The sequence below is a fragment of the Leucoraja erinacea genome, chromosome 3 (genome assembly GCF_028641065.1).
Source record: "Leucoraja erinacea ecotype New England chromosome 3, Leri_hhj_1, whole genome shotgun sequence".
Lineage (NCBI taxonomy): Eukaryota > Metazoa > Chordata > Chondrichthyes > Rajiformes > Rajidae > Leucoraja > Leucoraja erinaceus.
In genome coordinates this window covers 11,244,012-11,268,268 of record NC_073379.1, presented here as the reverse complement: position 1 = coordinate 11,268,268, position 24,257 = coordinate 11,244,012, and the positions used below count along the sequence as shown (strand labels likewise).

Below are 24,257 nucleotides of genomic sequence, written 5' to 3'. Positions count from 1 at the left end.
ACTGCTCTCTGGATGTGGTATTTGAGTGAGCGTGATAGAGAGATGGTCATGTGCGTACGAGATCACTGGAGTATTTCGGCCTGAGTGTGTGGACAAATGTGGCTCTCTGTATCTCTTATCACTAAGTCCGCTTACAACTCGCTGTCAGATGGTGAAAGTAAGGACGTCTATTTATGTCGAGATCAAACTAGTCAAGAGGTTCTGACTTTTCATGGTCTGCTTTCACTTCTGACAACATGAGACAGAGACGGTAGTGGAATTTAAGAGGCCCGTGGATCGGAACACGGATATGCAGGGAATCGAGGAGGGATATGGATCACGTGCAGGCAGATATGCAGTCTTGGCAGCATGTTCGGCACGGACATTGTGGGCCGATGTGCCTGTTCCCATGCTGTAGGTTTAGGCTTATTATTGTCACGTGTACCGAGGTACAGTGAAAGGCACTGCTTTGCACGCATATCAGGTAACACTACACATTAATACAACCAAGTCAAACTCCAGTACAATAGGTAGAGCAAAGGGGAAGATACAGAGTGCAGAATATAGTTCTCAGCATTGTAGCGCATCAGTTCCAGAGACAACGTCCAATGCCCGCAATGGGGTAGAGGTGAATCGGACAGCACCCTAGCTTATGGAAGGACCGTTCAGAAGAAATAGGAGCAGAATTAGGCCATTCAGCCCATCAAGTATACTCCACCATTCAATCATGGCTGATCTATTATCCCGCTTGCCCACAACAGCCCAACTTGCCCACAACAGCCCAATTTGCCCACACCCACCCAACTTGCCCACATCTACACTAGTCCCACTATGTTTGGCCCATATCCCTCCCAACATGTCCGAATTTAGTTTAGTTAATTATCAAGTGTACCGAGGTACAGTGAAAAACCTTTTTTTGTTGCGTGCTAACCAGCCAGCGGAAAGACTGTACATGATTACAGGCGAGCCGTCCACAGTGTACAGATACAGGAAGAGGGGAATAAAAGAGTGTCGCGAATGTAATGGGTGATTGCAGATCCACTTCTGGGACCAGCAAGCAGAGAGTCGCCAGGCTTGGGCGCCATCTTGAACCGGTGTGAACGGGTGATCGACGGTCAGCATGGACTTGATGGGCCGAAGGGCCTGTTTCCATGCTGTACCTTCCAATCAATCAATCAAACGGAATAGGGGAAGGTTAGGCAGCTGAAGAGGTGTCATTAGTCACTAGTGACAATAGACAATAGACAATAGTGCAGGAGTAGGCCATTCGGCCCTTCAAGCCAGCATCGCCATTCAATGTGATCATGGCTGATCATCCCCAATCAGTACCCCGTTCCTGCCTTCTCCCCATATCCACTGACTCCACTATTTTTTAAGAGCCCTATCTCTCTTGAAAGCATTGTGAATGGAAAGGCTATACATGATTACAACTAGGTCATGCACAGCTATCTAGATACCTGTCTAAATGTTTCTTAATCATTGTGATAGTACCTGCATTCAACTACCCCTCCGGCAGCTCGTTCCATAAACCCACCATCCTCTGTGTGAAAACATTGCCCCTCAGGCTCCTATTAAATCTCACCCCTCTCACCTTAATCTATGTCCTCTGGTTCTTGATTCCCCTACTCTGGGTAAAAGATTCTGTGCTTTCCCCCTATCTAATCCTCACATGATCTTGTACTATCTTGTTCCCAGGAATGAGGGGGAGGGGGATAACATATGATGAGCGTTTGACGGCACTGGGCCTGTACTTGCTGGAGCTTCGAAGGATGAGGGGGGGGGATCTCATTGAAACTTACCGAATAGTGAAAAGCCTGGATAGAGTGGATGTGGAGAGGATGTTTCCACTAGTGGGAGAATCTAGGACCAGAGGTCACACTCAGTATAAAAGGACGTTCCATTAGGAAGGAGATGAGGAGGAATTTCTTTAGCCAGAGGGTGGTGAATCTGTGGCATTCATTGCCACTGAAGGCTGTGGAGGCCGTCAATGGGTATTTTAAGGCGGAGATTGACAGATTCTGGATTTGTACGGGTGTCAGGGGAGAAGGCAGGAGAATGGGGTTAGGAGGTGAAGATAGATCAGCCATGATTGAATGGTAGGGTAGACTCGGTGGGCCGACTGGCCTAATTCTGCTCGTATAACTTATGAACCTAGAGTTGTACGGGTTCCCCGCTCAACTGGAGCAGAGACAGCTCCATCCACATGGAGCTGTGCGTCTGGTCCTGCCCATTCCTTCTCTCCAGAGATGCTGCCTGTCCAGCTGAGTTACTCAAGCATTTTGTGTCTGCCGTCTGTTACAAACAGTGGCGATGAACAATAACCACACGCAGAGGCGAGCCATCATTTCCGCTCCACCACAGAGGGAGCCTCGACTGACTGGTGTAAACTCGAATAGACAGGTAGTCATGGTGTTGACAAAATAAACATCGCAGCACGGTTCGGGAACAGCTCCATCCAAGACCACGGGAAACTGCAGATTATTGTGGACGCAGCCCAGACCATCACACAAACCAACCTCCCTTCCATTGACTCCATCTACACCTCACGCTGCCTCAGCATAAGGCCAGCAGCATAATCAAGGACCAGTCTCACCCCAGCCACTTCCTCTTCCCCTCTCCAGGAGAGGCAAGAGGTACAGAAGTGTGAAAACGAACGCACACCTCCAGATTTAGGGACAGTTTCTTGTGCTGAAGCAAAGCAAGAATTTCATTGTCCTATCTGGGACACACGACAATAAACTCTCTTGACTTGACTTGACTTGACTTCCCAGCTGTTATCAGGCAACTGAACCATCCTATCACCAACTAGAGACCAGTCCCAACCTCCCATCATTGGAGACCCTCGGACTATCTTTGATCGGACTTTATCTTGCACTAAACGTTACTCCCTTAGTCCTGTATCTGTACGCTGTGGACGACTCGACTGTAATCATCTATAGTCTTTCTGCTGGCTGGAGAGCACACAACAAAAAGCTTGTCATCTGTCTCTAATCGGACTTTACTGAACTTTATGTTGCACGAAACATTGTTCCCAATATCCTGTATCTCAATTGTAATCATGTACTGTATTTCCGCTGACTGGTTAGCATGGAACAAAGGCTTTTCGCTGTACCTCGGTACGCGTGAAAATAAACTGATAACCTAAATGAAAACTAAGCGGCTGGCAGATCGCCTTTCCCCCAGAGACACAGGTGGCCTCTAGAGGAAGTGGTTGGCTATCTGAACCATTACTTCAGTTCCCAGGTTCAACAACTGCTCACCTCTGGTGAGCAACATTCACTGTGATAATAGAGGTGTCGTAGAGTGTCATAGAGTGATACAGCGTGGAAACAGGCCCCTCATCCCAACTTGCCCACATCGACCAACTTGCCCAAAGCTACACTAGTCCCACCTGCCTGCATTTGGCCCATATCCCTCTGCACTTACGTACCTGTCCAAATGTTTCTTAAACGTTGCGATAGTTCCTGCCTCAGCTACCTCCTCTGTCATCTCCCCTTTCACCTTTCCTCTGGCTTCACATTTCATTAAATTTCTCTCCATATTTCACACCCTTTGTCCCTTCATCTCTGGCCTTTGTCCAAAGGGGAAGATACAGAGTGCAGAATATAGTTCCCAGCATTGTAGCGGATCAGTTCCAGAGTCCAATGTCCGCAATGGGCTAGAGGTGAATCGGACAGCACCCTAGCTTATGGAAGGACCGTTCAGAAGCCTGATCACAGAGGGGAAGAAGGTGTTCCTGAGTCTGGTGGTGCGCACTTTCAAGCTTCTGTACCTTCTGCCGGACGGGAGCGGGGAGAAGGAGGTGAGGTTTAAGATTTAATAGGAATCTGAGGGACAACTTTTTAAAACAAAGGATGGTGGGTGTATGGAATGAGCTGCCAGAGGAGGAAGTTGAGGCAGGGACTTTAACAACATTTAAAACATCAGACAGGTACATGGATAGGACGGGTTTGGAGGGATGCGGGCCAAACGCGGGCAGGTGGGACTAGTGTAGATGGGACGTGTTGGTCTGCATGGACCTGGTGGGCGAAGGGCCTGTTTCCACGCTGTACGACTCTATGAATGGCGTTAATGACATGACTGTGTCTATGAATGACAAGGTTAATTCCCGGGATGGCGGGACTGTCATATGCTGAGAGAATGGAGCAGCTGGGCTTGTACACTCTGGAGTTTAGAAGGATGAGAGGGCATCTCATTGAAACATATAAGATTGTTAAGGGTTTGGACACGCTAGAGGCAGGAAACATTTTCCCGATGTTGGGGGAGTCCAGAACCAGTGGCCACAGTTTAAGAATAAGGAGTAAGCCATTTAGAACGGAGACGAGGAAACACTTTTCTCACAGAGAGTGGTGAGTCTGTGGAATTCTCTGCCTCAGAGGGCGGTGGAGTCAGGTTCTCTGGATGCTTTCAAGAGAGAGCTAGATGGGGCTCTTAAAAATAACGGAGTCAGGGGATATGGGGAGAAGGCAGGAACGGGGTACTGATTGGGGATGATCAGCCATGATCACATTGATTTGTGGTGCTGGCTCAAAGGGCTGAATGGCCGACTGCTACACCTATTGTCGATTGTCTATTATCTATTGTCTATTGTTAATAACTTCTTTAATAACTAGTCAGCACTTCACCTAGAACAGATGGTGATTGAAAAGAGGTTCTCTCTCTCTCTCTCTCTCTCGCTCTCTCTCTCCCCCCCCTCCCCCCCCCCCCCCCTCTCCCCCCCTCTCTCTCTCTCTCTCTCTTCTTTCCCCCCCCCCCCCCCCTCCGTTCTTGAGCAGTAAGTGTGAAACTGTCTGCTTGCTTGACACAGTTTCAGACTGTGGTGAATTTTTCTTTACTCAGTATCAGTCACTTTAAGTTTCTCGCTGCTGGGTGACGTTATCTGTGTCACCCCTGCAGGGGAGATTTGGATCTGTGAGAGGGGGGGGGGGGAGAGGAGGGGGGAAACTGGCGAGGAGAGGGAGAGAATATGAGGGGGGCACCCAGGAGAATTGGGTGAAGGGGGGCAGAGGGAAGGGAAGGGGAGAGGAGGTGGGCACTGGAGCGGGGGGGGGGGGGGGGGGGGGGGGGGGGGGGGGGAAGGGGGGGTAGGGGAAGGGAGAGGGGGTGAAGGAGGGAGAGAAAAAGGGAGGGGAAGTGGGAGGGGGAGGGTGGGTAGAGGGGGGGAGAGACAGAGCAGGGGGGGAGGGTGGGGTGGGGGGAGGGGGGGGGATGGAGAGAATGGGGGAGGAGAGAGAGGGAGCAAAAAGATCCCCCTCAGATTCCTACTAAATCTTTTCCCCTTCACCCTCTGTCCTCTGGCCCTCGATTCCCCTACTCCGGGCAAGAGACTCTGTGCATCTACCCGATCTATTCCTCTCATGATTTTATACACCTCTATTAGATCACCCCTCATCCTCCTGCGCTCCAAGTCCCAGCCTGCTCAACCTCTCCCCGTAGCTGAGACCCTCGAGTCCTGGCAACATCCTCGTAAATCCTCTCCACACCCTTTCCAGCTCGACAACATCTTTCCAATAACACGGTGCCCAGAACTGAACACAACACTCTAAATGCGGCTTCACCGACGTCTTATACAACAGCGACCTGGCCTCCCGACTCAATACTCTGACTGATGGAGGCCAATGACCACCCTATCGACCTGCGCTACACATGTGGTCAAACATTGCCAGAGGGTTGGTGGTGGGCCTGTACAGAGAGGGTGAGGTTGAGGACATATCTCTATGAGAGGCTGAAGGGCCGAATGGCCTACTCCTGCACCTGCTTCTTTCAATGTTTCTATCTCAGAGGACCAAGGCCATTCGTGCACGTACCTGGGGTTGGGGGCTGTGGCTTGTCCTGGGCCTTGCGGAATTGGTCCAGGTTGACGTTGGGGGGTCTGTTGGGCTTCTGGGGTGGGGCTCCGAGCGTCCAGATGGCGGGCAGGTTCTTGCGTTTGGGAGCGTTCGGATCCTTCGGCTCCCCCTCGCCCTCCTGTCCCGGGGCCTTGCCGGGGAGCGTGACCGGCAGCCTGGCGATCTTCCGGGCCCCGCCAATATCGTCCAGCCTGGGTTTGGGAGGGATGGTCTTCAGGGCCCAGGGCTTGGGGCCTTCCCCCTTGGTCTCTACGGCAGGCCAGACCCCCGTCCCCGTCTTCTCCTCGGCCCCGCCCTCCTTGGCCGGCTCCCCCGCGGCCTTCATCGGCCTGTGCGGGAAGGCCCCGCCGAGCCTGCTGCTGCTGCTGCCGCCGCCCCCTCCCTCCTCCCTCCTGCCGCTCTCCGCGCTCTCTCTGGGAAGGCTGGCGCGCTCGTTCCACGGCTTCAGCCCGGAGGCGGGCTTGGGGAAGGCGGGCTTCGACGGGCGTTCCACAACCGCCGTCCCGGACGGAGAATTGGCCACCAGGAAGGGGTTCTTGGAGAAGGAGGACGGTTTGGGGAAGTTCACCCGAGCCTCGTTCTCCTTGGGCGGAGTCTCGGCGGCTGCGGTGGACCTCAACCCAAACTTGGTGAGCGCCGGCTTCTCTTCCTTGTCCTCCCTCTGGACGCAGAAGGAGTGCTTGGCCACCACGCTGGGCTTGGGAAACGGGGGCTTGGGGTCTTTGGCTTCCTTCTGCGGCCCCTCCTGATGGGCCTTCAGGGCCGAGGGCTTGAGGAAGGCCGGCTTCTCCGCCACGGGGACGGGGGGCCTGTCGATGAAGGAGCCGCCTACCCTGTTCAGGGGGAACTTGGGGACCGAGGGGCTTTCGAAGGCTGCCGCTTTGCTGGCGATGGAAGACATGTTTCTCCAAAGCTGAGGCTGTGGGTCGAGAACCGTCTTCGGAGATCCTCGGGCTTGTTGGTCCGACACGGCCTTGTCATTAAACTTGGCCAACAGAGCCTTCACATCCGAGCGGCCGCCCTGTGGGACAGACAAGGGGAGGGAAGTGATCGTCAGGGAGAGAGAGAGAGAGGGGGGGGGGGGGGGGGGGGGGGGGTGCCTCGGGGAGAGACGGGGGCCGAGGATTGGAGGAGGGCGGCAGGGCGGTGGTTTGGGCTTCCTGTCGGCGTTGCGAGGCGCATCCTGCGCGCCTCTCGCTGTGGTCAGCGCTGGCTTTGCAGCTGCTCCTGCAACGCTGCTGCTGCTGCTGTTGCAGCAGAGGCTCGGCAAGCAATGCAGCCGCCCACAGCAGCGTTTCCTGCACTCTCTGGTGCAGGCTGCAAGATCAGCAGGAGGAAGGGGGGGGGGGGGGGAGAGAGAGAGAGGAGGGATGAAGTGGAGGGAAAGACAGAGTTGGAGCGGAGGGAAAGAGAGAGAGGAGAGGGGAAGTGGGGGGAGAGACGGAGACTGGGTGAGAGGGAAAGGGGGAGATAGAGAGAGAGAGAGAAAGGGGGAAGAGCGAGTGTGAGAGAAAGAGCGGGAAAGGAGGGAAAAAGTGCGAGACAAGGAGGAAGGGGTGGAAGGAGGGAGGGAGAGGGAGGGCTGAGAGAATTGAGGGAGGGAGGGAGAAAGAGGGAGGAGGTGGAGAGAAAGAGATTTAGAGAGGAGGAAAAGAGATAGAAGGAGGGGGGAGAGAGGGAGAAAGAGGGTGGGAGGGAGAAAGGGAAGGAGGAATGGAAAAAAAGGGAGGGAGAGAGAGGGCTTACAAGGATGATCCCAGGCAGTGGTAGGTTAAGATATGATGAGCGTTTGACTGCAATGGGACTGTACTCGCTGGAGTTTAGGGGGTACCTCATTGAAACTTACCGAATAGTGAAAGGCCTGGATAGAATGGATGTGGAGAGGATGTTTCTACTAGTGGGAGAGTCTAGGACCAGAGGTTACAGACACTGAATCAAAGGACGTTCCTTTAGGAAGATGTGGAGACATTTTTTATCAGTCAGAGGGCGGTGAATCTGTGGAATTCATTGCCACAGAAGGCTGTGGAGGCCAAGTCAATGGATATTTTTTAAGGCAGAGATAGATAGATTCTTGATTAGTACGGGTGTCGGGGGTCATGGAGAGAAGGCAGGAGAGTGGGGTTAGGAGGGAGAGATAGATCAGCCATGATTGAATGGTGGAGAAGACTTGATGGGCCGAATGGCCCAATTCTGCTCCTATCACTTATGACCTCATGATCATCGACACATCGACTCAGAAAACAATCACAAAAGAACAAATTATAGATCAATTATAAACCACTCTATGAATTATATTCTGCCTGTGACCTTGTCGGTTTCCTCCCACACTCCAAAGATGTGCAGGTTTGTAGGTTAATTGGCTTCTGCAAATTGTCCCTAGTGTGTGGGATAGTGCTAGTAGAACCAGGGGCCACAGTTTAAGAATAAGGAGTAAGCCATTTAGAACAGAGACGAGGAAACACTTTTTCTCACAGAGAGTTGTGAGTCTGTGGAATTCTCTGCCTCAGAAGGCGGTGGAGGCCGGTTCTCTGGATACTTTAGAGAGCTAGATAGGACTCTTAAAAATAGCGGAGTCAGGGGATATGGGGAGAAGGCAGGAACGGGGTACTGATTGGGGACGATCAGCCATGATCACATTGAATGACGGTGCTGGCTCGAAGGGCCGAATGGCCTACTCCTGCACCTATTGTCTATTGTCACAAATTATTATTTCAAAAACATGCTTATTAAAAACCACGAGTGTAGGGTAATGCAGGAGGAGGTGTGTGGTGGTGCATTGTTGAGGTAGGGTGAGCTTTGTAACGGTCGGGTCAAGGTTTAGGCTCAGGTCCGGTGTTGGCACGTGTACCAGGATGCAGAGGAAAGCTTTGGTTCTGTCATCAATGTAGCCATGATATCAGGAAAAGACACGGCACTGCACTACTGAACAATCCTTGCACGTCGGGGATAGTCCTGATCATTCAAACTACCTTTCCACTCCGTCAGTGCACACGCACGCACACACGGGGATAGTCCTGATCGTTCAAACTACTTTGCCTCTCCGTGTACACGCACGCACACACACACGAACACTCGCACACACGCACACACACGCATGCACGCACACACAATCGAATGCACAATCGCACGCACGTAGACACACGCACACACACGCACGCGCACACACAAACGTACGTAGACACACACATACAGACACGCACGCTCACGCGCATGCACACACGCACACGCGCACACGCTCGCACACACACGCACAAGGACACACACACAAACACACATTCACTCACACTAACACACTCATACACACACTCACTCACTCACACACACACAGATTCACACACACTCACACTCAGCCCCTCCATGTATCTCCCATCTAAACACTCCACACTTTTCCAGCCCCCTACCCTCTCACTGCCTCCCCAAACTCACGCTGGTATCACACCCACATCTCCCCCCCATCACTCCCATCTTGCCTCACCTTGCCTCACCCTCCCCCTCCCTACCATCACCTTCCTCTCTCCCTCACCCCTCACCTTCCCCACCCCTCCCTCATCTTTACCCTCCCTCCCCGTCCTCTCACCCCCCTACCCTCCCCTGCTCTCCCACCCCTCCCCCCACCACCTCCCACCCCCTCACACTCCCCTCTGTCTCCACCACCCCCCCCCCCACCACCTCCCCTCAATACCCCTCCCCCACCCTCCCTTCCCCCCCCCCCCCCCCCCCTCGCCCCCCCCCTACCACTCAATCCCACCCTCATCTTCCCCTCTCACGCATCCCAAAAACAACTCTCACTCCCTACCCCTCCCCCTCCCCCCCCCCCTCCACCCCTCCCTCACGTTCCTCTCTCCCTTAATTCCCCACCCCCCCCCCTCCCTCCCTCTGACTCGCACCAACACTGCCCGCCCCTCTCTCTCCAGACACAGTATCTCTCCACACGGTCCCTTACCTCCGAGGTGGGGGCAGTGTAGACAGGGGCTGGACCACGGGCTGGGGTCTGTCAATGAGGGTTGTGGGGTAAAGTGCCCTCTGTCACACCCGAGTCACACCAAGTGGGTGAAGTCTCTCCTGGGTCGGGTCGGGTTGGGTCAGGGCAGCTCAACAATCAGGAAGCAGCAAAGAGGAACCTTATGGTGTAGGAAGGAACTGCAGATGCTGGTTTACACTGAAGATAGACACAAAGTGCTGGAGTAACTCGACGGGACAGGCAGCATCACTGGAGAGAAGGACCCTCCTTCAAACTGAGGTTCAGGGGAAAGGGAAACGAGAGATACAGACGGTGATGCAGAGAGATATAGAACAAATGAATGAAAGATACGCCAAAATGGAACCTTATGCTCAACTTACAACAATTTTAAAAAGCACTCCAGCCAACTCCACCCTCAATTCACGGGAACAAAACAGCAGGAGGTTTAAAACGAGACGTCGCTTTACAGAGTTCGTTACCAGTAAGCCAATGATTTCATAACAGAATTGAACCCAGCTTATAAACCACAAGCGGGCGGCAGTGTGTTCACTGTGTGATGGGGAGGAGCCACCATAACCGGTTGTGTGACTGCCAGTAAGCTTCATGTGTAGGAAGGAACTGCAGATGCTGGTTTCAACCGAAGATAAAAGCTGGAGTAACTCAGCGGGACAGGCAGCATCGCTGGAGAGAAGGAATGGGTGACGTTTTCGGGGCGAGACCCTACACCAGACTGAGAGTCAGGGGAGAGGGAAATGAGATATATACAGTGCCCTCCATAATGTTTGGTCTAAAGACCCATCATTTATTTATTTGTCTCTGCACTCCACAATTTGAGATTTGTAATATAAAAAATTCACGTGGTTAAAGTGCACATTGTCATATTTTAATAAAGGCCATTTTTATACATTTTAGTTTCACCATGTAGAAGTTACAGCAATGTTTATACATAGTCCCCCCATTTCAGGGCACCATAATGTTTGGGGCACAGTAATGTCATGTAAATGAAAGTAGTCATGTTTAGTATTTTGTTGCATATCCTTTGCATGCAACGACTGCTTGAAGTCTGCGATTCATGGACATCACCAGTTGCTGGGTGTGTTCTCTAGTGATGCTCTGCCAGGCCTGTATTGCAGCCATCTTTAGCTTATGCTTATTTTGGGGGCTAGTCCCCTTCAGTTTTCTCTTCAGCATATAAAAGGCAGGCTCAATTGGGTTCAGATCGGGCGATTGACTTGGCCACTCAAGAATTGACCATTTTATAGCTTTGAAAAACTCCTTTGTTGCTTTAGCAGTATGTTTGGGATCATTGTGATTGTGATCATCGTTCTTTGGAGCGCAGAAGGTTAAGGGGGGACTTCATAGAGGTCTTTAAAATGATGAGAGGGATAGACAGAGTTGACGCGGATAAGCTTTTCCCATTGAGAGTAGGGAAGATTCAAACAAGAGGACATGACTTGAGAATTAAGGGACAGAAGTTTAGGGGTAACAAGAGGGGGAACATCTTTACTCAGAGAGTGGTAGCTGTGTGGAATGAGCTTCCAGTGGAAGTGATGGAGGCTTGGGATCATTGCCTTGCTGTAGAATGAACCGCCGGCCAATGAGTTTTGAGGCATTTGTTTGAACTTGAGCAGATAGGACATGTATATACACTTCAGAATTCATTATGCTACTACCATCAGCAGTTGTATCATCAATGAAGATAAGTGAGCCAGTACCTTCAGCAGCCACACATGCCCAGGCCATAACACCCCCACCGTGTTTCACAGATGAGGTGGTATGCTTTGGATCTTGGGCAGTTCCTTCTCTCCTCCATACTTTGTTCTTGCCATCACTCGGATATGTTAATCTTTGTCTCATCTGTCCACAAGACATTTTCCCGGAACTGTGGTTATTCTTTTAAGTACTTCTTGGCAAACTGTAACCTGACCATCCTATTTTTGCAACTAACCAGTGGTTTGCATCTTACAGTATAGCGTCTGTATTTCTGCTCATGAAGTCTTCTGTGGACAGTGGTCATTGACAAATCCACACCTGACTCCTGAAGAATGTTTCTGATCTGTCTGACAGGTGTTTGGGGATTTGTCTTTATTAACTAGAGAATTCTTCTGTAATCAGCTGTGGAGGTTTTCCTTGGCCTGCCAGCCCCTTTGTGATTATTAAGCTCACCAGTGCTCTCTTTCTTCTTAATGATGTTCCAAACAATTGATTTTTGTAAACTGAAGGTTTGGCTGATGTCTCTAACAGTTTTATTCTTGTTTTTCAGTCTCATAATGGCTTCTTTGACTTTCATTGGCACAACTCTGGTCCTCATGTTGACAAACAGCAATAAAAGTTTGCAAAGGTGATGGAAAGACTGGAGGAAAGACTAGGTGCTGAGAGCTCTCTTATACCTGCATTAAGGAGGCAATTAAACACACCTGAACAATTACAAACACCTGTGAAGCCATGTGTCCCAAACACTATGGTGCCCTGAAATGGGGGGACTATGTATAAACACTGCTGTAATTTCTACACGGTGAACCCAAAATGTATAAAAATGGCCTTTAATAAAATCTGACAATGTGCACTTTAACCACATGTGATTTTTTTTCTATTACAAATCTCAAATTGTGGAGTACAGAGGCAAATAAATAAATGATGGGTCTTTGGCCCAAACATTATGTAGGGCACTGTAATCGGGGATGTAGAGAGATATAGATCAGATGAATGAAAGATATGCAAAAAATAACATTGATGAAGGCAACAGGTGTGGACTAGGTGAAAACGAGCATTCATTTTCAATATCAATGTTCCACTGGGAACATAAGCCGCATCTCATATTTCACTTGGGCAGTTTACGCCACAGTGGTATGAATATTGATTTCTCTAACTTCAAGTAACTCTTGCATTCCCTCTCACTCCATCCCTCCCCCACCCATCATTATACCAGCTTCAAAGTCATCTTGTTTAAGAGGGAACAAGGTCTGAAGAAGGGTTTCGGCCCGAAACGTTGCCTATTTCCTTCGCTCCATAGCTGCTGCTGCACCCGCTGAGTTTCTCCAGCTTTTTTGTGTAACCTTCAAAGTCAGCTTGTTGAGTCTCATTGTCTGTGACACATTTTCACCTAGCCCACAGCAAACAGTGGCCTGTCTCCTTTATCGTTACTTTATTTGCATATCTTTCATTCATGTGGTTTTGTAAGTGGGAGTGTCAGAGAGCACATTTTTGTCCATGCCAGACAAGTTGGCATTCTGAGATAAAGACAAAGGAACTCAGCGGGTCAGGCAGCATCCGTGGGGGTGAGACGCATAAAGGTGGAGCAATTCAGCGGGTCAGGCAGAACCTCTGGAGAAAAAGGAACGGGTGGCCTATGGGGTCGAGACCCTTCTTCAGCATCTGTGGAAGGGAATGGGCAGGTGATGTTTTGGGTTAGGACCCTTCCTCATTCTGGCCATTCCCTCCACCAGACTGTGCCTGACCCGCTGAGTTACTTTGCGTTTAGCTCAAGATCCCAGCATCTGTAGTTCCTTGTGTCTGGCATTCTGGGCTCGCCCCATTTGCCTGCATTTGGCCCACATCCCTCGAATCCCTTCCCATCCATATATCCATCGAAATCTCTTTACATTTTCCCTGTACACATGACAATTATAAAACCGTAACCCTTCCCCCATATTAAGTCGTAATTGTACCCACGTCGACAGCTTCCTCTGGCAGCTCGTTCCAGATACAGACTACCCTCTGTAGAAAAAAGTAGTCCCTGAAGCTCCCTCTTAAATCTCCCCCCTCTCACCTTAAACCTGCGCCCTCCAGTTTTAGAATCCTCTACCGTGGGGAAAGATCAAGCAGGAATGATTGAAAAGGGAAGAAAGAATTGGAAAAATAGATCACTTGATAAGTTCATAAGGTCACTTGATAAGGTCATAAGTGATAGGAGCAGAATTAGGCCATTCGGCCCATTAGTCTACTCCGCCATTCAATCACGGCTGATCCATCTCTTCCTCTCAACCTCATTCTCCTGCCTTCTCCCCATATCCTCTGACACCCGTACTAGTCAAGAATCTATCTATCTCTGCCTTAAAAATGGCCATTGACGGCCTCCACAGCCTCCTGATTGACCCCTGATGGAATGGGAATAGAATGGGACTCGATGGGCTGAATGGCCTACTTATGCTCCTATGTCTTGTAGTCTCATACAGAGTGTGAGCGTTCACTCTATCCACACCTCTCATGATCTTGTACACCTCAATAAGGTCACCCCTCAGCCTCCTACTCTCCAAAGGAAATGTCCCAGCCTATCCAACCTCTCTCTGTAACTCAAGCACACAAGCCCAGATAACAAACACCCTGGTGAATCTCCTCTGCATCCTTGCCCAACAGTGACATCCCTAAGTTTCTGAAGACAGACTTAAAGTGCTGGAGTAACTCAATGGGACAGGCAGCATCTCTGGAGAGAAGGAATGGGTGACGTTTCGGGTCGAGACCCTTCTTCAGACTGAGTCATCAGGGGAGAGGGAGACACAGAGATAAAGAATGTAAGGTGTGAAAACAAGAGTTAAAGGGGATGCAGATTAAGGAAAATGTAGAATAGATCGTTGTTATCTCGGGGGAAGCTTACAGAGATAAACATTTAATCAGGCAGACTGGTGGGAGAACTAGGGTGGGGGAGGGATGGAGTGAGAGGGAAAGCAAGGGCTACTTGATGTTAGAGAAGTCAATGTTCATACCGCTGGGGTGTAAGCTGCCCAAGTGAAATATGAGGTGCTGTTCCTCCAATTTGCGCTGGGCCTCACTCTGACAGTGGAGGAGGCCCAGGACAGAAAGGTCAGTGTGGGAATGGGAGGGGGAGTTAAAGTGTTGGCAACAGGAAGATCAGGTAGGCCCAGGCGGACTGAGTGGAAGTGTTCTCTCACTCTGCAACACTGCGACAGTCCAACACACACTCCCTCTCGCACACTTACTCACACCGCTAGTGCAAGGAAGCACCGCCACCTGCTGGTCTGGGTCCAATCTGCACCATCCTGAACTGCAACTATATCGCCGCTGTTTCTCCGACACAGAGTCCAAACTCGGGACCTCTCCCCATTAAAACACCTTCACTGCAAGGTCAGCAGTGGCTTAGGAAGGCAGCTCTCTCCCCCCCACTTCTCAAGGGGAACTTGGGTGAAGGTAAACCAGACCAGACTCTCCACGATCAATTCCATATACACTGAATAGCACAGAGTGCTGGAGTAACTCAGCGGGTCAGGCAGCATCTCTGGAGAACATGGATAGGTGGCGTTTCGGATCGGGATCCTTCATCCCCATATCTTTCCTCCAGAGATGCTGACAGTATGCGGGGATCGCTGGTCGGCATGGACTCAATGGGCCGAAGGGCTTGTTTCTGCGCTGTGTCCCCAATCTAAACTAAACTAAACTGTGCCATGGTTGCAATGGGAAAGCCAAGAAAAGGGGAAGTTCATGACGCAGAATTTATACCAACTCAGACATTTTGTGGCTTGGAATTCCCCTGTCATACCCTCTCCTCGCGCAGCAAGACCAGGAGGAAGCACCACCACTGCGCTGCTGAAAAAGGTCCAGCAGGGACTGCACTTCCTGAGGATGCTCAGGAAGAATAACATCACTCAGAGACTGCTGCTGTCCTTTTATCGGTGCTCCACTGAGAGCATACTAACATACTGTGTATGCGTGTGGTACACCAGCTGCACAGCGGCTCAGAGGAAAGCGCTCCAGAGGGCCATTGACAACGCCCAGAGGATTGTCGGCTGCCCTCTCCTTACCTTGGAGGACTTACACAGTTCCCGCTGCACCAAAAAATCCCAGAGCATCATAAAGGACATTTCCCACCCCGGACACTCCCTGTTTGAACTGTTGCCGTCAGGCAGACGGTACAGATCCACAAGGACAAGGACGAACAGACTAAAAAACAGTTTTTACCCCACTGCTATAAAAGCACTATATGTAGCCGCCAAGGAACGCAGGGGCGAGACATACTAAGGGACTGTGGTACACTGTGAAATCGACAGAAGGATGGAGGGTTGGGTGTTTATGCGTGCTATTTTCGTGATATTTATTTAGTTGTTTATCTTTTAATATTTTACCTTGTATGTATCGTTAGCTTTTAGAAATGTTTGAATGGTGCACTGACTGGCTGACATTTTTAAATTTCGTTGTACATGGTTCATGTTACAATGACAATAAAGAAACTATTCTACTATTCTAAGGTCTAAAGTTTAATGGTTTGAGGAATCTCCATACTTCAGAGATACACAGGCCCTTCGGCCCATTGAGTCCGCGCCGATCAGCAATCTCCCCATACACTAGCACTATCCTACACACTGGGGACAACTTACAATTTGCAGAAGCCAATTGTAGCCTACAAATCTGCACGTCTTAGGGAGTTCGAGAAGAAACTGGAGCACCCGGAGAAAACCCACGCGGTCACAGGGAGAACGTGCAAACTCCGTACAGACAGCACCTGCAGTCAAGATCGAACCCGGGTCTCTGGCGCTGGGAGGCAGCAATTCTACCGCTGCGCCACCGTGCCGCCCCTGGTCTTACAGCTCCAGTGATCTTGCATCAACATCTTGTACAGTAGGAATTTAGTGCCCAAACGCTGGCACTCACAGTGAAGTAGCGGGTAGAGCCGCTGCTTCACAGCGCCAGAGTCCCGGGTTCGATCCTTACCTCTGTGTGAAGTTTGCACGTTCTCCCAGAGACCATGTGGGTTTCCTCCTGGTGCTCCGGGTTTCCCCCTACATCCCAAAGATGTGCGGGTGCGGGTTTGTGGGTTAATTGACCCTCTGTAATTTTCCCCTAGTGTGTCGGGAGTGGATGAGAAAGTGGGCTAACATGGAACTAGTGCTATCCCTCTAAATTAAAAACTTTAAATGTGGAATTGGTTGATGTACTGGTGTGGATTGAGAATCGATGTTCAGCAGAAAGGGAATAAATGATTGTTCTCAGGATGAGAATGAACAGGCGCGGATTAGTGAAGCCCCTGTCCCACTGTACGAGGTAATTCAAGAGTTCTGCTGAGTTTTCCCCTGATTCGAACTCCGAGAATGTCCGTAGCGGGTCCGTAGAAGTTCGTGGATGGCTCATAACGGCTCATACGAGTAAAAAGTAACAGTATTTTTCATCACGAGTATTTTTTTACTCGTGGTCATATTTTTACAGGGATGAAAAAAGTTTACCGGACGTCCTGAGTACCTACAGTTAGCATTACGAGCCGCTACGAGACATCCACGACTCCTACGGACATTCTCTGAGTTCGCATCAGGGGAAATCTCGGGAGGACTCGTGAATGAACTCGAACAGGCTATAAGACTGCTAAACGGTCTTTGCCCCCTGCCAAAGTAGCGCGCACCAACCACCAACCTGGACACACTGCAGCAGAGCCACTGTCGTGCCGCTGCCAATCGGAACGCCTGTTGAATGTTTAGTAGAGTGTTAAATTTGTTCATGATATATGTATTTTTATTTCTATTTATTTTTAATGCACACTGAATGGACACTGGTTGAGCAACGTTTTTTTGTTTCCTCTGGGTATGTGAATACTCAGGAAATGACAATAAAGATATACAAAACTGTGGGACAGGAGCTTAAGTTTGCAAATGACATTAAAGTGGGTGGTGTCGTAGACTAAGAAGACCGTTATCAGAAATTACAGCAGGATCTTGATCAGCTGGGCAAGTGGGCTGAGGAGTGTATTAATGCAGTTTAGTGCAGATAAGTGTGAGGTGCTACATTTTGTTAAAATATACCAGGGTAGGACCTTCATAGTAAAAGGCTGGGTCTTAGGGAGTATTGATGAGCAGAGGGATATAGGAATGCATGGACATTGTTTCCTGGCAGTGAAGACATGGGTAGATAGTGTGGGCAGAAAGACTGTTGCTACATTGGCCTGCATCAGTCAGAAAATTGAGTGTAGAAGTAGTTTAGAGATACCAAGAGGAAACAGGCCCTTCAGCCCATCGAGTCCACGCCGACCAGTAACACTATCCCACACACTCTAGGGACAATTTACTCTTATACCAAGTTCAAGAATGTCCCTTGCAACCGCAGGAGATGCTACACTTGTAGCTTTACCTCCCCCCTCGACTCCATTCAAGGACCCAAACAGTTGTTCCAGGTGTAGCAGAGGTTCACCTGCACCTCCTCCAACCTCACCTATTGCATCCGCTACTCTAGATGTCAGCTGATCTACATCGGTGAGACCAAGCGTAGGCTTGGCGATGGCTTCGCCCAACACCTCCGCTCGGTCCGCATTAACCAACCTGATCTCCCGGAGGCTCAGCACTTCAACTCCCTCTCCCATTCCGAATCTAACCTTTCTGTCCTGGGCCTCCTCCATGGCCAGAGTGAGCACCACCGGAAATTGGAGGAGCAGCACCTCATATTCCGCTTGGGCAGTCTGCACCCCAGCGGCTTGAACATTGACTTCTCCAATTTCCGATAGCCCTTGCTGTCTCCTCCCCTTCTCAGCTCTCCCTCAGCCCTCTGGCTCCTCCTCTTCCTTTCTTCTTCCCGATGTTGGCGGAAGGATGGAATGAAACTGGAAAGAGTGCAGACAACATTTATGAGGATGTTGCCAGGAGTTGAGGGCCTGAGCTGCAGGGTAAGGTTGGGCAGGCTAGGACTTGCCTTGGAGCACAGGGGTGATCTTATAGAGGTGTATAAAAACATGAGGGGAATAGATTGGGTGGATACACAGAATCTTTATCCTGCAGTAGGGGAATCATGAACTAGGTGAGGGGAGGAAGATTTAATAGAAACTCAAGAGGCAACTCTATTTACACAGAGGGTGGTGGGTGTATGGAATGAGCTGTCAGCGGTGGTAGTTGAGGCAGGGACAATAACAACATTTAAAAGACATTTGGACAGGTACGTAGATAGGACTGGTTTGACAATAGGTGCAGGAGTAGGCAATTCGGACCTTCGAGCCAGCACCACCATTCAATGTGATCATGGCTGACCATCCCCAATCAGTACCCCGTTCGTGCTCCCCATATCCTTCTCCCCATATCCCCTGACTCCGCTATCTTTAAGAGACCTATCTAGCTCTCTGTTGAAAGTATCCAGAGAACCGGCCTCCACCGCCCTCTGAGGCAGAGAATTCCACAGACTCACAGCTCTCTGTGTGAAAAAGTGTTTCCTCATCACCGTTCTAAATGGCTTACCCCTTATTCTTATAACTGTGGCCCCCTGGTTCTGGACCCCCCCAACATCGGGAACATGTTTCCTGCCTCTAGCGTGTCCAAACCCTTAATAATCTTGTATGTTTCAATAAGATCCCCTCTCAACCTAAATTCCAGTGTATACGAGCTCCATTCTCTCAGCATATGACAGTCGCGCCATCCCGGGAATTAACCTTGCGAGAGATATGTGCCGAACTCGGGCCAGCTGGGACTGGTGTAGGTGGGACATGTTGGCCAGTGTGGACACGTCGGGCTGAAGGGCCTGTTTCCACGCTGCATCACTCTATGACTCCAGATTCAACCCCTCAGACACACACTCGGGGGGCAGTTTACAAAGGCCAACTAACCTACAAACCCGCACGTCTTGGGATGTGGGAGGAAACCAGGGCACCCGGAGGAAACCCACGCAGTCACAGGGAGAGCGTGCAAACTCTGCACACACACCCCGTCAGCAGTCGGTATCGAACCCGGGTCACTGGCGCTGCGAGCAATGGCTTTACCCGCTGTGCCACCGTCCCGCGGTTGATGTGTTATCCGAAACTGAATCTGAAGTGGTGCAGATTTGGAGGCTAAACCAGGCCAGGACCTTTACAGAGAATGGGTACGACCTTGGAGAATGTTGTAACAGGGCGAAGGCTGCGCACGTCAATAGGATCAACAAGCTAATCAGGAAGGTACACAAAAATGCTGGAGAAACTGAGCGGGTGCAGCAGCATCAATGGAGCGAAGGAAATAGGCAAAGTTTCGGCCCGAAACGTTGCATATTTCCCTCGCTCCATAGATGCTGCTGCACCCGCTCAGTTTCTCCAGCATTTTTGTGTACCTTCGATTTTCCAGCATCTGCAGTTCCTTCTTAAGCTAATCAGGAAGGCTGGCTCCGTCCTGGGGGCAGAGTTGTAGTTGGATTCACGGGGAGGTGGGTCTTGGAGGGGAGGATGCTCCTCAAACTGCGGAGCATCCTGGACAATACAGCTCACCCACCCCCCTCCATGGCACACTGGTCAACCTGAGGAGCTCCTTCAGCAACAGACTGGTTCGACCAAGATGCAGCACAGAACGCCACAGGAGATCCTTCTTCCCTGTGGCTATCAAACTGTGCAACTCCTCCCCCTTCTGTCGTGGGGTAGACCGAGTCCCCCCCCCCCAATCTTTGCACATCCTCAATCCTTTCCATATAACCATATAACAATTACAGCATGGAAACAGGCCATCTCGGCCCTACAAGTCCGTACCGAACACTTATTTTCCCCTAGTCCCATCTACCTGCACTCAGACCATAACCCTCCATTCCTTTGCCATCCATATACCTATCCAATTCATTTTTAAATGATAAAATCTAACCTGCTTCCACCACTTCCACTGGAAGCTCATTCCACACAGCTACCACTCTCTGAGTAAAGAAGTTCCCCCTCATGTTACTCCTAAACTTCTGTCCCTTAATTCTCAAGTCATGTCCTCTTGTTTGAATCTTCCCTACTCTCAATGAGAAAAGCTTATCCGCGTCAACTTTGTCTATCCCTCTGATCATTTTAAAGACCTCTATCAAGTCCCACCTTAACCTTCTGCGCTCCAAAGAATAAAGCCCTAACTTGTTCAACCTTTCTCTGTAACTTAGTTGCTGAAACCCAGGCAACATTCTAGTAAATCTCCTCTGTACTCTCTCTATTTTGTTGTCATCCTTCCTATAATTGGGCGACCAAAATTGTACACCATTCCTCTTTCCACTCGTCACTTCAATGTCATGATTCATGTATCTTGTTGTGTTTTATGACTGTTGGCCGATCGGTTTCCCTCCTGGGATAAATAAAGTTCTATCGTATCGTATCATAGTTTAGCTGTTTAAAGCTTACCGTTCCACCGACCGCACCACTGTGCTTTCGAGTTCACCAACGCTTTCGATACCTGGCTCTGTACCTAACACAAGGCTTCTTCACTTCCTCCTTCTTGCCCCTTGGGAACGAGGACAACTTCCTTCACTCTGGCCCCATGGGTGGTTGGTAACGGAAGAGGTTAATGTGGTAACCGCAGACTAAACCACCCCCCCCCCCGGGACAGGAGACATCTGACTGGGGGTGGAGTGATTCTAAAGACACAGTCACAGAGACACAGAGAGTCACAGTCACAGAGACACAGAGACACAGTCACAGAGACACAGAGACACAGTCACAGAGACACAGAGACACAGTCACAGCGACACAGAGACACAGTCACAGCGACACAGAGTCACAGTCACAGAGACACAGACACAGAGTCACAGACACAGTCACACACAGAGACACAGTCACACACAGAGACACAGACAGTCACAGAGACACAGAGTCACAGCGACACAGAGTCACAGTCACAGAGACACAGAGACACAGAGTCACACAGAGTCACAGCGACACAGAGACACAGAGACACAGAGACACAGCGACACAGCGACACAGTCACAGAGACACAGAGTTACAGTCACAGAGACAGAGACACAGACAGACACATAGACACAGAGTCACAGTCACTGAGACACAGAGTTACAGAGTTACACACTGAGACACAGTCACACATAGACACAGAGTCACAGTCACAGAGACACAGAGACACAGAGACACAGAGACACAGTCACACAGAGAGACACAGAGACAGAGACACAGAGACACAGAGACACAGAGACACACAGAGACACAGTCACAGAGACACAGTCACAGAGACACACAGTCACAGAGACACAGTCACAGAGACACAGTCACAGAGACACAGTCACAGAGACACAGTCACAGAGACACAGTCAGATACAGTGTGAAAACAGGCCCTTCAGCCCAACTTGTCAACACCAGCCAACATGTCCCATCTACACCAGCTCCGCCTGCCTGCGTTTGGCCCATATGTGACTAAAATTTACAGGAGCAAGCATATGCAACATAGAACATAGAACAATTTGAGTTTAGAAGGATGAGGGGGTGCCTCATTGGAACGTACCGAATAGTGAAAGGCTTGGATAGTGGATGTGGATGTTTCCTCTCTCCCTCCTCACTCTAACCCCCTCCCCCCTCCTCCCCCCCTCCTCTCTCCCCTCTCCCCCTTTCCCCCCTCCCCTCTCCGTCTCCCCTTCCCTCGCTCCTCCCCTCCCCTTCCCTTTCTCTCCTCCCATCTTTCTCTCTCCCTCACCCCTCTCCTCCCGCTCCTCCACCTTCCCTCTCTCCTCTCTCCCTCTCATCGCTCTCCCTCCCCTCCCTCTCCCTTCCCCCCCATTTCCCCCCCATCTTCTCCCTCCCCCTGCCCCCTCATCCTCTCTCCCCCTCTCCCTCTCTCCCCCCTCTCTCTCTCTCTGTGAGGGGAATCCAGCACGGTACATCCCAGAGCAGTGTGTGATCAACTGGGATAATTGAGGGTGTGAAGCTGTTCCACAGAGAACTATCAGCACCTCTCGTCTCACCTTCCAGCTGGGAGGCTGTGAAATGCTTCCTGTGATGTGGTGGGTGGATGGAATGAGCTACTGAAGGAGATAGCTGAGGCAGGGACTATAGCAACATTTAAAAGACACTTGGACAGGTCCATGGATAGGAAAGGTTTAGAGGGATACGGGACAAACACAGGCAGGCGGGACAAGTGTAGATTTAGACGAGATACAGCACAAAAACAGGCCCTTCGGCCCACCCATTCCGTGCCGACTTTAGAGATACAGCGCTGAAACAGGCCCTTTGTCCCAACGACTCAGCTCCGACCAGCATCAAACCATGCACTACTTCTGTCCTACACACACTATGGATAGTTTACAATTCACAGCAGCCAGTTAACCTACAAACGTGCACTTCCTCAGAGTGTGGGAGGAAACTGGAGCCCCCGTAAAACCCACGCTGGTCACGGGGAGGACGTGCAAACTCCGTACAGACAGCACCTGAGGTCAGAATTGAACCGGGGACCTCTGGCGCTGTGAGGCAGCAACTCTGCCGCTGCGCCACCGTGCCGCCCCAACTTGGTCAGCATGGGCGTGTTGCGCTGAAGGGCTCGTGTCTGCGGCTCTATGAGTGTACTGTGGGTGTGAATCTACAGCTTTCCAGGAGTGTAAAGTGAACCAGGGGGCAGCAGAGAGAGCCGGTGACTGTGTCAGACACCATAAGGTGGGTAGGTGATGTTTCAGCTCAGTATAAGTGATAGGTCATAAGAGATATCTCTAGAATTAGGCCATTCGCCCCATCATCTACTCCGCCATTCAATCATGGCTGATCTATCTCTCCCTCCAAACCCCATTCTCCTGCCTTCTCCCCATAACCCCTGACACCCGCACTAATCAAGAATCTATCTATCTCTGCCTTAAATATATCCACTGACAAATATCCTCCACAGCCTTCTGTGGCAAAGAATTCCACAGATTCACCACCCTCTGATGAAATAAATTCCTCCTCATCTCCTTCCCAAAAGCACGTCCTTTAATTCTGAGGCTTTGACCTCTAGTCCTAGACTCTCCCACTAGTGGAAACATCCTCTCCACATCCACTCTACCCAGGCCTTTCACTATTCCGTAAGTTTCAATGAGGTGACCCCTCATCCTTCTAAACTCCAGCGAGTACAGGCCCAGTGCCGACAAACGCTGATCATTGGTTAACCAGAGGATATAAGTTTAAGGTGGTGGAGGGGGGGGGGAAATATTTAATAGGAACCTGAGGGGCAACATTTTCGCACAGAGGGTGGTTGGTGTGGTGTGAGCAAGTTGGGCCGAAGGGCCTGTTCCCATTTTGTAACGCTCTAGGATGGGGGTGGCACGGTGGTAGACTTGCTGTCTTACAGCGCCAGAAGACCCAGGTTCGATCCTGACCTAGGGTGCTGCCTGTGTGGAGTTTGCACGTTCTCCCTGTCACCATGTGGATTTTCTCTGGATGTTTCTTCATGCATCCTAAAGACGTGCGGATTTGTAGGTTAATTGGCTTCTGTAAAATTGTCGCTAGTGCGTAGGATATTGCTAGTGATCGGTGGTAGGAGCGGACTCGGTGGGCAGAAGGTCCAGTTTCCACACTGTATTTCTAAAATCTCAACGTTCTGGCTAGAAGTCTCAAGTAAACACTAGAGGGGGCAGGGGAGCAGGAAGTATTGGTTAGCCCATCAAGGCTAGGTTGAATGGCCTCATACTATGTCACAGAAAGCCCCACAGATTAACGATAGAGACTCCACAATTACGGCACTGCATGAGTGTTTACTGTGACTAATGTAGACTCCTCAAGATTGCACTTGCAAACGTTTATACGGATGTTGTCAGGACCCGAGGCCCTGAGCTACAGGGAGAGGGTGAGCAGGCTGAGACTCTATTCCTTGGAG

At 50.5% G+C, this 24,257-nt stretch overlaps 1 protein-coding gene across 2 annotated transcripts in view; it reads right to left on the bottom strand.

The window, feature by feature from the left end:
• LOC129695276 (FYN-binding protein 1) overlaps positions 1 to 24,257 on the bottom strand; it is a 99,071-nt gene that overhangs the window by 72,041 nt on the left and 2,773 nt on the right. For both annotated transcript variants that reach the window (XM_055632071.1, XM_055632072.1), the window contains exon 2: positions 5,787 to 6,849. In XM_055632071.1, coding sequence (XP_055488046.1) covers positions 5,787 to 6,849 — 1,063 coding nt within the window. The remainder of the gene's footprint in view (positions 1 to 5,786; positions 6,850 to 24,257) is intronic.